General features: G+C 32.0%; 1 protein-coding gene across 1 annotated transcript; it reads right to left on the minus strand.

The window, feature by feature from the left end:
* Positions 1-8,166: 8,166 nt before the first annotated feature.
* Positions 8,167-10,874, minus strand: LOC133700194 (internal alternative NAD(P)H-ubiquinone oxidoreductase A1, mitochondrial-like). Its single transcript, XM_062123738.1, has 8 exons — positions 10,290-10,874; positions 9,952-10,165; positions 9,574-9,734; positions 9,399-9,464; positions 9,150-9,313; positions 8,932-9,046; positions 8,510-8,689; positions 8,167-8,322 (listed from the first exon to the last, which is right to left on the minus strand). Exons 1-8 carry the CDS (start codon positions 10,872-10,874, stop codon positions 8,167-8,169), a joined length of 1,641 nt encoding a protein of 546 aa, XP_061979722.1.
* Between the last annotated feature and the right edge of the window lie 3,492 nt (positions 10,875-14,366).

Genomic DNA, 14,366 nt, shown 5'->3' on the forward strand with positions numbered 1-14,366 from the left:
ATCTCTCTAAAGCATCTACATGTAAAATTAATGTAAAATTATTTTCTCTCTCTTATCCATAACCATACTTATTGTATTTTTATTTAAAGATCAAGATATAGCTAAACAAGATGATAAGAACTAGAGATTGTTAACGTGCTATGATTGTTTATAATCATGAAGTGTTTGTTTGGATAATATTTTAAATAAAATTTATAAAAATTCTGATTATGTAATATTATTATGTTTGTTTGTTAACGTGCTATATTTAAATTATTTTTGGATATGTAATATCAGAAATAAATGTTAAAAAATAATAAAAATATTATTTTAATATATTTTAAAATAAAAAAAAAAACAATTACTGCTTTTCCAAACAACTCCTTTAACCTAGCAACTTACTTCGAGGTGGAAAGGCCAATCCTTTTGCCACTTATAACTCCTAAATTCAATAAAAGGAATAAGTATCTACTGAATCGATGAATTAATGCATGCCAGGTTCATCCCAACATGGAGACACCCTTCATCAATCCAAGTAATTTTTGTATATTAATTTTTTTAATTCATTTAAATTATTAAGAAACACAATATGGAAGCAATTTGCAAAGCACTTTGAAGAAAACAAAAGTTACCAAACGGATATTTTTTAGAACACACACGTGAATCTCAGATGCATTCAGGGGCTTACGTTACTGTCGCATGCTAAAAAAATGCAGTGCTTCCCTTATCCCTCGGAGAATTAATGGCTCTCAAGCGCTTGAATCTGGACATCAACAGTCTACTTACAAACTTTTCCATTTCACAATCATCAGTATTCTTAGTTGGTGGGGATATGATGACTTCAAATGATTGGGACTTTTAACTGCATTCTTGGATGCATTTCTTTTTATTTATTAATGTGTGTACTGAACCAGTTTGTTTGTATTTTGACTAATTTAATGGTTCTGAAATTAATGATGATGCAAACCTCCAATGTCCTTGAGGAGACTTGAACTCATGACTATTGAGAAGTAAACTCAAGAACTGACCAATTGAGCTACCCCTCAGAATTTCTTGAATGCATTTTTTTAATTAATGTGGATGTCCCGGCCAGCTTGTGCGCACCTCGACTAATTCCATATACCTTGAAGTTAACGATCATATAAACCTCCAGTGATCCTAAAAGGATTCAAACTTGTTATCAATGAGAAGCAAATCCAAGATCTGACCAGTTAAATTATCATTTTCTTGAATGTATTTCTTGATTGTGTAGACATGTATTTAAAAGTTGATAAACAATTGTTTTTTAATTTTTTTTGTTAAAAAATATATTAAAATAATATTTTTTTTATATTTCTTTTTGAGATTAACATATTAAAATAATAAAAAAATTCAAACAAAAAAATTGAAATTTTAAGACACCTCTGTTTGTCTGAATTGGTACTCCCAAACATGTGGTCATTACTTGTTAGAAGGAAAAAGTCTTGATTCAGTGTATTTCACAATCCCCTCTCGGCGCCTTATCTGTGTCAGCAATTGTATCGTCAGCCAGTTCTCACCATTTTAAGGGCAAACTACAAATATATCCTTCATTTATTGGAAAGCTTTGATTCGGTCCCTTTACTATACATGGATTGTAGAAGGAAAGAGTCTAGATTCAGTGTGCGCTTCATAATCCCCTTTGAGCACATCATCTGCGTCAGCAATTGTGATCATATTTGTTTTTTACTTTAAAAATACTTTTGAAAAAAAATTAAAATTTTTAATTTTTTCTTTACTTTAAATTATTTTTTTTTTCAAACCAATTTGATATGCGGATATCAAACATAACCAAGACTATATATTTTGATGTATTTTTAAGTGAAAACACTTTAAAAAACAACCGTTATCACACTTTCAAACATCCTCATAAGGCAAACTACAAATATATCCTTTATTTATTGGAAAGGTTTTGATTCGGTCCCTCTATTATGCATGGATTGTACAAATACCACCCCTAATGTATACCCTTCATTTATTGGAAAGGTTTTGATTCAGTCCCTTTACTACACATGGATTGCACCAAGACTACATGTAAAATTCACCTCGTTTCAGACAAATAAAAAAGAATAAAAAAAGTAAAGCAAGCAACGGTCAGGCAGCGACACTCTGCCATGGCCACCAATGATGGCTTCTCTAAACGAAAAACCCATGTGAACCATATGCAATATGTCATAAAAATAATTTCATCTTGCGCTAAACTTACGTAAGCTTCTTACTTTATCTACATTATTCTAAAAAAAATAGCATCTTCCTGTGTACTTTAGCCATCAAGTTCCACAAAGACCATGCTATCCTTGCCAAATCTTACAAAATTCTGTATAATTGTGATCTAAGGCATGGTCAAAATGGGTAACAAAATAATGGGCAATCTCTTAGTTAGAGCAAAGAGTAAAGGGCATTTTCTTTAGGCCAATCTCTATATAAACCAACGTGTCAAAGTACCATCCAAACCAACACATTCCTCTCCCAAGTCTCAACAACTTTTCTTGCTCTCTCACATTTTCAATCTCCCAAGAGAAGGAAGAAGAAGGAGGAGGAGGAAAACAGAGATGGCAGCTAGTGTGATGATCAATGGTGTAAGTTACTCACAGAGGTTTTATGGCCGTATGATCCCCAAGAGAGGGCAAGTTAAGGTGGCAATAGTTCTGGGTCTGGCCCATACTTTTGCTTCTATGTTTTCTCCCCGCAAGAAATGTGGTGCTGCCCAGCTAGCTCACAAGTACTAAACCTCCGGAAGGCTGCTCAAAGTTTTGGCCTGAGTTTAGTGACTAATTAGAGAGAGATTAACATTTTTATTGTTTTTCTTCATGTATTCTATGGGGTAATTAGTGTTTCTTCCTCTGTACAGAGAGTTTAATCATCGAATGGATAAATTTTCTTTGATTCCCAGATGAACATCTTGATTCTACTTTGATTCTATAGTCTTTGATTTTATTCTGTGATGGAAATGATTCTGCAGCAAATAGTATTTTTTAGCAGCTAGTGGATCCAGAATATTTCATTGGTGGTTTGTGTGTCACTCACTGAAACATTATTTCCATTCATACTGAAGTGAGTTCGTTTTTGCGGTAAAAAGTTGTTCTTGAGAATTCTTTAATTATTTTTTTATATTTTTAAATGGTTTTAATGCGGTGATGTTAAAAATTAATTTTAAAAATAAAAAATAATTATTTTAATATATTTTTTACATAACTATACTGCTAAATGAACACTAATTTTTGCCCAATGAGGGTTTGCGTTTTGTTCACGTACACAAGTCAAGACAATATTGTTAACTTAAAATTAGTAATAACAACGCGTTTTATCATGGAAATATTATATTTTCAATAATCTTTATTAAAACTTGACCCTCTTTTTTTAAGGTTTCGAGGATAGAAATTTTTGCCAATGATTTGAACACTTTTTTTTTTTTTTTGCGTGCAGAGCTAAGATTTTGTTGAATTTGATTAATTTCGTAGCAGCCATCTATCATTTTCTATGTTTGGTAGCTAATATTTTGTATATAAATTCAAAAAAAAATAAAAATTGGACATTACATATTTCCATACTATTATAAATCTGATCTTTGTGAGGTATGGTTGCTGGATTCAAATCATTATTTTTTTAAATTTTTTCCCCGACTGACTATTTTGCCTTTTATTTAACTGAAAAAAAGACTAAAAGTGGGTATATTAGGATTTTCAGGACAATTAGACCGATTTACCTCTGCTAATTAATCAAATCAATATCCAATTTATAATTCATTATAATATCTCTAAATTCTACATATATAATTGGTATGAAAATGTTGCTAGATACACTAAAAAAGTGTCCCCTATTTAGGTTGCCTATGGTTCTTACAATAAAAAAAAAAGGAAGTTAAAGATAACACTACTATATATATAATATACTGAGGGTGTATTACGCGTGCCTTGTGCAGTCTTAACGTTTGCGATGTAAAAAATGCAGTTAGATTTTTAGTAACACATCAAACTATATTTTATACTGTGGAGGCTTATAAAAAAGTTAAATTTGAAATGCAGTTTTTATGAGTAGTTTTTACATGTTTTTTAACTGAGTTTTGTAAAATTCTATTTATTTTTGTGTTTTAAAAGTATTTTTTAAAAAAAATTAATTTTTTTATTTTTTTTCTTTACTTCAACTTTTTTATTTTCAGATCATTTTGATGTGCTGATATTAAAAATATTTTTTTAAAAATAAAAAAAATTATTTTGATGCATTTCCAAGTAAAAAACACTTTTGAAAAGCAATCACAACTAAATATTTTATACATGTTTTTTTGCTGTACATAAACTTCAACCATAATTTTTACCAAACATGTATCTAAATCCAACTAACTATACTTTTTTAAACCACAACCATAAAAGCTACTTCAAAAACAAACTCACTATTTAATCATAATTGATTTTAAACTTATAGAACTCAATTATAATTTCACACAACTTTCGTTTGATATCCAACCTTCTAATTGTGTTTTTTTTTTTAAAAACAACTTATCCATTTCAAATTAAAAATAAAAATAGTTAATTGATTTTAAGAACATTGGGAAATTAGAAAACCAATTGCTTTTCTTATATCCAAAATAAATCCGACCCTATACTTAACGTAGCGCATGTAATAGTCTAGTTAACAAGTAAAACAGCAAATCATGGTGTAAGCAATTATAAAATCCAAGAATATTTCTTATAATAATTTTGAGGATGAAGTTAAATTGATTAGATTTTAAATTTGTTTTTTTAAAAATTACCGGTTCAAATCTCATAAATTTTAAAATTATTAGAGATTTTTATAATTGTTAACTTTTGGGTCCATAGGATTAGTTAAGGTACACATAAGTTATCTAAACACCCATATTAATTAAAAAAATATATATTCCTGATCAGTATAGTCAAAAAATCATTCACCATTGATTTTCTTCGTCATCCAAGCAAAGCATGGAAGGTTTTTGCTTACGTGAAGAACACAAATGCCTATAAAAAATTCCGCCCTACTTGCCTTAAATTGCCAATAAATAAATCCAACAGGAACTGGCGGCTTTAATTTCAACTTTCAAGTCCAACCCTAGTAGAATCGAATTAATATATTTCTTGACCTAATTACAAAATCTTAAGTACATTGAATCAAAGCCCTTTTCCACTCACAAGATTTAGATTCGATGAATGGTGTTATATTAATATAGTTCTTAATTAGTTCGATTCTAATATAGTACTATGCTGCTTTGGTTAATTAATTAATTAATTAAAGTGTTAAGCACATGCAGGCCATATTCAACTATCTCTTAAATAATAGTTTTGGAATTCTTCAGGATCAAGAAGATGGTGACTTTGAAATATTTCTTTCAATTTGATTAGAAAAATATTGATGGCGATACCTTATTGCTCCTCCCACTTCATGTGCTTCAATTATGTGCATACCCCACCATGGATATAATTATACAACCTAATCTTTTCTTTATATTATTGCGTTTCGTTTAAGGCACTACAAACGTTAACTCGTGGGAAATAAAACCTTTCTTTATGTATTTTTGTGTGAATATTAGATATTAAAAGCTGCGTTTGTTTTTATATTTAAAAAATTAAATATTTTTTTATATTTTTATATTTTTTTTAGATTAACGTGGGTGTCCAAGTCAGCTTGCGCGCACCTCGACTAATCCTCCATCATATAAGCAACCACATAATTCGAATATGAGAACACAAATGAAACAAACCCCTTAATTTCAAGTTTTTACCAATGTACCACCACCTAGATAAAAGATTTTCATATTATTTTGATGTGTTGATGTAAAATATAAATTTTTAAAAATAAAAAGATATCATTTCAATATATTTTCAAATAAAAAATATTTTAAAAAATAATTATTATTACATCCTCTCTTCCATGTAAATCTGCCCCTGGGAAATTATATTAGCTGCTAGATAAACTTGTAAGGAAAATATAAAGGGAAGAAAGAAAATCTGGAAGAAGTTATATAACAAAGTCTCTGTCTTGCAGAACCGAAAGTGGGATCAGCATTGGAGAAGACAAGAGAAGAAGAGCAAAGAGACAAGAACCACCGTGAGACATGCTAGACTTTTCTATTTGTTAATGGGCACGTGATTTCCAAGAACCACCATGACTCTACCGTAGCATTCTCTTACGACAAGAAGCATCTTCCTGTCACCTCCATGGTCTCACAGGACGGAAAACTTGCCCTTATATTAATGGTGTTCACATTTGCTGGAATCCAACAGGCTTGATTCTCATAAATCTTAGGAAACATTGGGAAATTACTTACAAGCTAAGTCTAATTTAACAGAGAATTAATGCTACTTTCTTAACTAAACTTTAAACCTAACCAAACTATATTGTGGTTTGAACCACCAAATTAGGAGATTTAATGTATCGATATGATTCAATTTGAAATTTTGATTGAATTCCACCGTTTCTTTTTAATTATTAAAGATCATTGTTGAATTTAATTTGATGATAAAAACAAGGTTCAAACCATAATTATTCCCTCCTTTTCCCATTCATTAGAAAGGGTATTCCTATTAGAATTGTTTGAAGAGGAAATTAATCCAACCAAATCTCTCATATTATCTCCTTTGGTTAGTTTGATTAGATGGCAATTTAAGCTAATTTAAGGTTCTTATCAATGACATAATAAACTGAACATATGGTTGAAAATAAGTATAAAATATTTATTTTTCAGTGAGTGTTTGATATTATGATAAAAGGTGTCTTTTAAAAATATTTTTTAATATAAAATATATAAAATGATTTTTTTTTCATTTTTTTTATTTTTAATATCAGTACATGAAAACTATCTAAAAATACATAGAAAAACTCACTTTTATATATTTTAAAACAAAAAAACAACTTTAAAATCATTTTAAAAAACAGATTATAAGATAAAAACACTTACATGAGAAAAAAAGATAATAGAAAAACCTCATTTTCTGCATGTCACACTCAAGAAACAACTAAAACAAATGTAGATTTGAATTGTTGTTTGAAAACGTCAAGTTCATGGACCCAAACAAGAAAGACCATGAGCAAAGATGGATAAGCACACAAATGCAAGACTACAAACTTTATAGTTTCAAACCCAAAGAAAACATAGAAAAAGAAACGAAATTGTAGAGCTGGGCAAGGTCAAGATCGTCAACTAATGAGTCAAAAAACGTCTTTATCTTGTAATTTCATGCAATAACCAAGGGCATTAATCAACTAAAACCTCTATAAAAACCCAGAAGAGTACCCTTGATGATGCAAGCTCAACACACTCTTCTCTAACGTTGTCTCTCTCTCTCTCGTGTAAGAAAAGGCAGTGAGTGACGCGTTTGATCTTTCTCAAAGAAATAAAGTGAGATGGCTGGTGCAAGATGGCCAGTGATTTTCAACGGTGGGAAGGTTTCCCGGGGGTTTGTTAGCCGTCCGATCCCAAAGAGAGGACAGGTTAAGGTGGCTATAGTTGTGGGGTTGGCTCACTCTTTTGCTTCTTTCTTCTCTCACAGTGCTCCTCGTCGAGCTTCTTCTCATATTTAGCTCAACAGCCCAAAAACTTGTCTTATGGATGAGTTCTAAGTGGGAGATGTATAAGGAAAGTTTGTACTTAATAGTTTTTTTAGCCAAATTTTGTACGATACTATAGCTTAATTGAAAAATCAATACTTCAATTATATGCAATAATCTCCTCCTTCTTATGTCCCTTCACCAATCCACAGCATTGTTTTAAGGTGGAAAACTTGTGGGCTGAGTTTGCTAGAAGAACAAGGAGTGATTCTTCTTCCATATCGTTTTATCTGATTTTGATTTCTATCCACAAGCCCACATCCAATCCAACTCTAAAATGATCAAGCTTGCAGCATAATCTTGGGCTCCTGACTGATGCCAATTGGTTTGGAAATAATAAATCACATCCCAGATTGATCAATTTTAATACATAGTAAACCAGATTGATCAATTGACTGATGCCAATTGGTTTCTGCTTCTGTTGTCTAATCTGTATTTTCCATGTTAGTTAGCAATATGAACCTTGAATTGAATCCTCTATCCAAAATCTAAAGAATGAAAGGTTTTATGAAGGAAATAATATAATATGCAGAGCCTCCAGCTCAACAAAATTTCAGAATCACACCGGAATTTCTCTGGAATGGCAACGTTGAGTCGAGTCAAGTAAACCTATCCTATCCTGGAAATGTCTCTGCCGAAAACCAGGGTGGTTGCCCAGTTCACTGCCACATAAAACCGGTTCCTCCAGCTGACCACACGCGTAAGGTAAGCAGAGCGCCAAATCAACCAGCTAACAAACCCAGCAAGAGATACCCCTTTTGCATCCTGCCAAAGATAAACCGAAGATTTCATCAGTTGATGACAACGTAAAATTTACTAGAAGAGGACTGCTAAGCACAGTCAAGCTTATCGCAGTTGTGCAGTCTGGGTTGTGAATGCAGGACACGCACAATGCCAGGGGCCACATAAATGCTCCAAATTTTACAGGCACGACTGTGCTTAGGGAACGTACCTTAGATTGGCGTAAATCAACTAGTGCCTTATAACGGCCCACCGATGCCATGCTTCCCAGATGTTTGTAGACAAAAGGATCACCAAGAGGGATATCTTTTGCACTGAAAGCCTTGCCTCCATCCTTCTTTCCAATCTTGCTAAGCAACTTCACAAGAAATTTCCCCTGCCTTTCTGCAACCTGCAAAAAAAATTGTAAATTTTATTAGCTTACAGGCAATTGATCATTGCTGCAAGCTGCTTGAGCAGCTTAATTCTGAAGAACTACATAAAAAATGAACTGTTTTCCCTTAATTGCCCGTTCCACAATCACCCAAAGTATAGAGATCCGAAGAAAAATACTATGATGCAACAATCATAGAAAGCTAAAGTACTGTGACTAAAGAGAGGTTCAAGAAACGCAAACTAGTTAGAGGGTCTGACCTGAGCTAAAGCTGGAAGCACAGGTCTACCTGAATTTTCAAGAAAACCAGCACAGTCTCCAAGTGCAAACACATCTTCTACAGATGAGACTCGCAACCATTCATCAATACCAATCCTGTGTCAATAAGAGTAGTTAACGAATCCACCCAGAGATAGGAATGGGGAACAAAATTGCTAGAAAGCAGAAAAGTATCAAATAAATACCCTGTTGTCAATACCTTCCACCAGGGGCCTTGGGAAGGTCTAGTGACTTCACAAACTGAGAGGGACCAACACCAGTGGACCAGACCAAAAGGCCATACGGAACATTAGTCTCATCACTGAGAACTATCTTCTTGGGGTGCACCTCTTTCACTACGCCTCGCATAAGACTGACACCAGACTGATAAAATACTCCAGAATGTCACAAGCAGTTCATAAAAGAAGTTGTTCCAGCACAGTAGAGATTCCATTGCAAGCTAAAATACCTTGGTCAAATGATTTGTTGCATATTGCCGGAGCCCAACATCAAAGGATGACAGAATCTCACTTGCCTGTTCAAGAAGGGAGAAAAATAAAACCAAAACATCAGGAAATTGCATCAAAATTCGTTTTCTTTATGCATAATTATTTGTTAAGAAGGAAACAATTCATGTATATTACCTCTATTAGGGTCACTTTAACATAATCCTTAACATGCGTATACCGGTCCTGAACATCTCTCTTGATAAAATCACTCAGTTCACCACTAAATTCTACCCCAGTAGGACCACCTCCAATAACAACACAATGTAGAAGGCGTTTCTTTTCTGCTTCGGATATACCTGCAATAATATTATCAGAACAAGTCTTGCATTAAAAAAAAAAAAAATGGTTCCCTAGAATTGTTCTCGGATCAATTTAAGAGAGAATATCTAAAAATATTGGACAAAAATGAACAACTTTGACCATTTCTTGTTCTTCATCTTTAAGAATTCTGAACAAAGGCTGTTCAGAGTTTGTAATAGAGAAGGAACGTTATAATTGAATCGTAAAACTCACCTGGATTTTCAGAAAGCATAAGATTCAAGAGAAGCTTTTTCCTTATTTCTTGAGCGTGATTCACTTCTCTTAGGAAAAATGCATGTTCCTTTACCCCCTTGATACCAAAAGTCAGAGGCTCAGCTCCAGCAGCAATGACTAGTTTGTCATATGCAACTTTAAACTGGTAAGGATCATGGGGTAATCCACCATTGCTAACTGTCTCACAGTACACCTGATCACATGAAATTAACAAATAATTTTACTTACTGCCGCACGGAATGCAACTTACATTGACAATTGCATACCCAATTATAGTACTGTTATGATTTCCATATAAAGGAAACTACAAGACTCACTTCATGCTTGTCTGTGTCAATGCCAAAACAGGAAGCCATATAAAAATATGAGTTGGGACTTGTTGCTAATGCAGATTGTATCCGGTTAACAGGTTCAGCTACAGAGCGAAACTCAAGTGTTCCAACACAAGTTGAAGCAAGCAAAGGGGTGAACACCATGTGATTCCTTGGAGATATGCAAACAACATCATAAATTCTGGTGTCAAGTCCTTTCATGAATCGGCAAGCAGCCCATCCAGTACCAAGGACAACTATCCTTGGCTTTTCACCTGGCTGGGTTGCTTCCAATCCTGGATACATTGGTTCATCATATTCCGATTCAGACTCCTCCACGATCCTCTCTGCAGTTGCAGATTGGTATTGTGGAGTGACCCTGATTCCCCTGCTCTGCATACTCATGCGATTAAACTTCCTGATGCTGGAAATGTATGTAAAGTCTCTCCCAGCTTTAGCATTTTGAAGGGAAGGCAAGGGACTTCTACGATTGGTGCCCTCACATAATAACACATCCCCTTCACATGAGTAACTGCCAAAGGTGCCTCCTGTTCTTCTCAAGCCAGTTCTAGCAATCCTTGCAAATGCCATATCAAGAGAGAGTATCACTCTAGAAACAAGACCTGATAACTTTCACCCCTCAATTCAGGATCAAATATAGAAACTTTCACTTATTGAACCTGCACCTAAATTAAGAGAAATGAGCGACGCAAACAGCGCATATACATTTTTAAAACAAGAATTAATATATACTTGTATAGAGGAAGCCCATTTCTTCAAACACTCCAAATTTTGTGAAAGCTAAACACAACAGGTACAACAAGTGGAGTTATGGTCTAAAAGGCCTCTAGCAGTTCGGTCACCTTTGATAACGATCCTTTCCATGAATAGTTGACAAGAAAACAAAAGCCAAACTTAGATTTCCTCATCATGATATGGCATTGCTAAATGCAAATTAACAGCACAATAAGCTGTCAATGCTTCACCTAAAACTAAAATAAATCACATTCTTATTTGGTAACTAGTTTTAGCTGCCAAATTAACACACACGGCCGGTAATTACTTCCCCCATTAAAAAATGACAACTATCTAATAAGAGACTAATTAATGATTTCATTTAGGCAACTTAATAGACTTCTGAACTTTTAAGGTTCCATTTGATGCCGACGAAGATGCAATTTCCTTACATTTTGGAAGTTCCTAAAGCAGGAAATGCAGTACCGGCCGAAAGAATGTGCCATGGCGGGTGCATTGCATAACTAGCGATTCAGAGTGATAAATCCCCCATCCACGAACGCAACTTTTTCTGTATTTTTTCATTTAGAGGCAGATGCTGGAGTGAACGACAGATAAGTTGGGATGTTATTTACTGTTTTACTGGTAGGGAGGATCGATAAGTTGAGGGGTGTGGGGCAATGTCTCGCGGTACGGGTAAAGGGATATTATCGGAGAATTATCAATACCACTAGTATGATTTAGGCTATATTATAAATAATTATTATGTAACCTTGATATATAGTGAAATAGAAGTTATTTGCTCTCATAGATGTATATATATTGCGGAACTATGTTAAATTTTGTATTCTTTTTATTTTCTTTTATTTATAGTATTAATCAATAATTATAATAGGTTTCACAATATTTTGTACCCGAGAATGACGACTTAATAGCCACCAAAATGAGTTGTAATGTTTGGTTACCATTGAAGATTTAAGAGGGTGTTTGAAAATATAATAATAGTTGTTTTTTAAAGTGTTTTTTATTTTAAAACATATTAAAATAATATTATGATTCATTTAGTTAATAAATCATCTATTCAAATATATTTAATAGTAAAATAAATAATTAAACCAATCATATATCAAATAAAATATTTACACAACATAAAGATAAAATCTAACATGGTTGAAAATGCAAGATAATAATCTCATCATTAGTATATAGTTTTTTTTAATCGTTTAATTCTCATCTTTTCATCATTAAATTCAAATATTTTTTAAACACGACTAATTTGCATTTCTATAAATTATATATATTTTAATTATTATATTAATTTTTCAATAATGATATTCATATCTTTCATAATATTAAAAAATTACTTATTTGGTAAAAAAAAGTCTCCTCTTATATATACTTTTTAATAAAAAACATTTTTAGGTTAATTAATTTTATTTAATTTATAAAAAATTATTTACTCTAATTCATTCATTTTTTAATTGTTACAAATCATTAAATTATATAAAATAATTTATTATTTATTTTGAACAATTGGTTTTTCTATATTAATTTGATGAGATGAAAAACCCAAACTCTTAATAAAATGTTTTTAAGATTAAAATACTAAAACATTTGTGCATGTGATAAAATATATTTTAAGATTACAAAATATCTAAAAGGATATTTCTTTAAAAAATTACACTGGTTCAGTCTCTATCGTGGTCATGAGACAGAAACAAGAACCAGATTTTAAAAACTAATCTACATTGATTTATCAAGCAGCCATTTAAAAGTGAAATACTTTTAATGATCACGAACTTAAAACACGAACATTAAACAAGCAATTAAGATCAAATACTTGATTTACGAACATGTTGAAACGTCACTGTAATCCATTAATCAAGAAATTCAAAACTCTAAAAGACAACAGATCTTGTAGAGAAAGGAAACAAAGTTAGCCACAAGAACTAAAACCATATACTAACGCCTGCCAAACACAAGCAAATTGACCGATAACATATGCCATGATCAGTTGTTACCATAACCATGCTCAAGCTCGACGAACAAGAATAGAAACATCAGTAGAGCATGTGGCCACAACAGCAACATCAAACATATATATATATATAAGAAAAAAGAAGAGAAAGAAAATACATGGGGGCCGCCCTCTTTGAATAACACGTGTAACCTTCTCTTACAACAAAAAATATCCAACCAAATTCGAAGGTTCGATAGGCGGCACATCCAATGCGGCGGCGTGTGTTGCGTTATGAATGATGGTTTGGCGGCGACAAATTTTTTTCTTCTTTCTCCTCTTCTCATGATTCATGCTAGTCCAACCAAAATAAAAATTTGTCCTTTTATTTGTTTTTATTTCAATTGTAGTCATTCTCTTAATTACTCTTTATTTGTTTTGAAATCTTTTTTTTTTTTTTCATATTTTACCAATTGATTTTATTTGATTTTATATCAAATATGGTTTTTATTTTTTTGGTTGATATATATCCTTTTGTTAATTGAACTTGTTTTTCAATTTCATTCCTCATCATTTTAATTCGTTTTATTTTTATGTCAGTTTTAGTTTCTATTCTTTTTTTTTCTTTGGATCTTTTTTTAAAATTTGTTTTATTTTCTATTTTGGTCCTTCAACATTTAATTGATTAAAAATTAAGTTTCATGGTTTTTTCTCAAGACAGTAATCCCGGTCTCATGTCCTGGATCAGAAGTATAAAATGTTAACCCGGATTGATGTTGGTCTTTTCTTCTTCTTCTTTTTACACTGATTTTATTTTTTAATTTCATCATTGAATAATGGGTTTATTAAATATCAATTTTTTAATTTTTTAATTTGCTTTCTACGAAGATAACTCAGCCCCATAACCTGAGTTATAAATTTTCCATGCTAACTTGGATTGACTTAGATTTTTATATCATTTTATTTTATTTTTGTGTCAATTTTTTCTCTCATTATTTTAATTGTTTTTTTTTTTTGATTTTTTTAGATTGATTTTTTTTTTAAATTTCATCATTTAATATTAAAATATTTAAAAATCAGGTTTCATAATTTGTTTTTGATGCAATAACCTCAATCTCATGACCTAGATTATAAATGACCTAGATTATAAGAATGAAATGATAACTTGGATTGCCATTAGTCCTTTTATAATCATTTTTTACCCGGTTTTTTTTCAAATATCAGAATAGTTCGGTTCATAACCCGCGACACGGGCATAATATTGATGCCTCATCCTCCTCCTCGCCGCTGGTGAATTCATACAAGAAGTAATTAATATTGGCTAATAAGAAAACAAGAATATTTTGGTTAGGTCACAATAACAGAGAGGTGCATTCAAGCAGGCCATTGAA

This window comes from Populus nigra, chromosome 7 (assembly GCF_951802175.1).
Source record: "Populus nigra chromosome 7, ddPopNigr1.1, whole genome shotgun sequence".
NCBI lineage: Eukaryota > Viridiplantae > Streptophyta > Magnoliopsida > Malpighiales > Salicaceae > Populus > Populus nigra.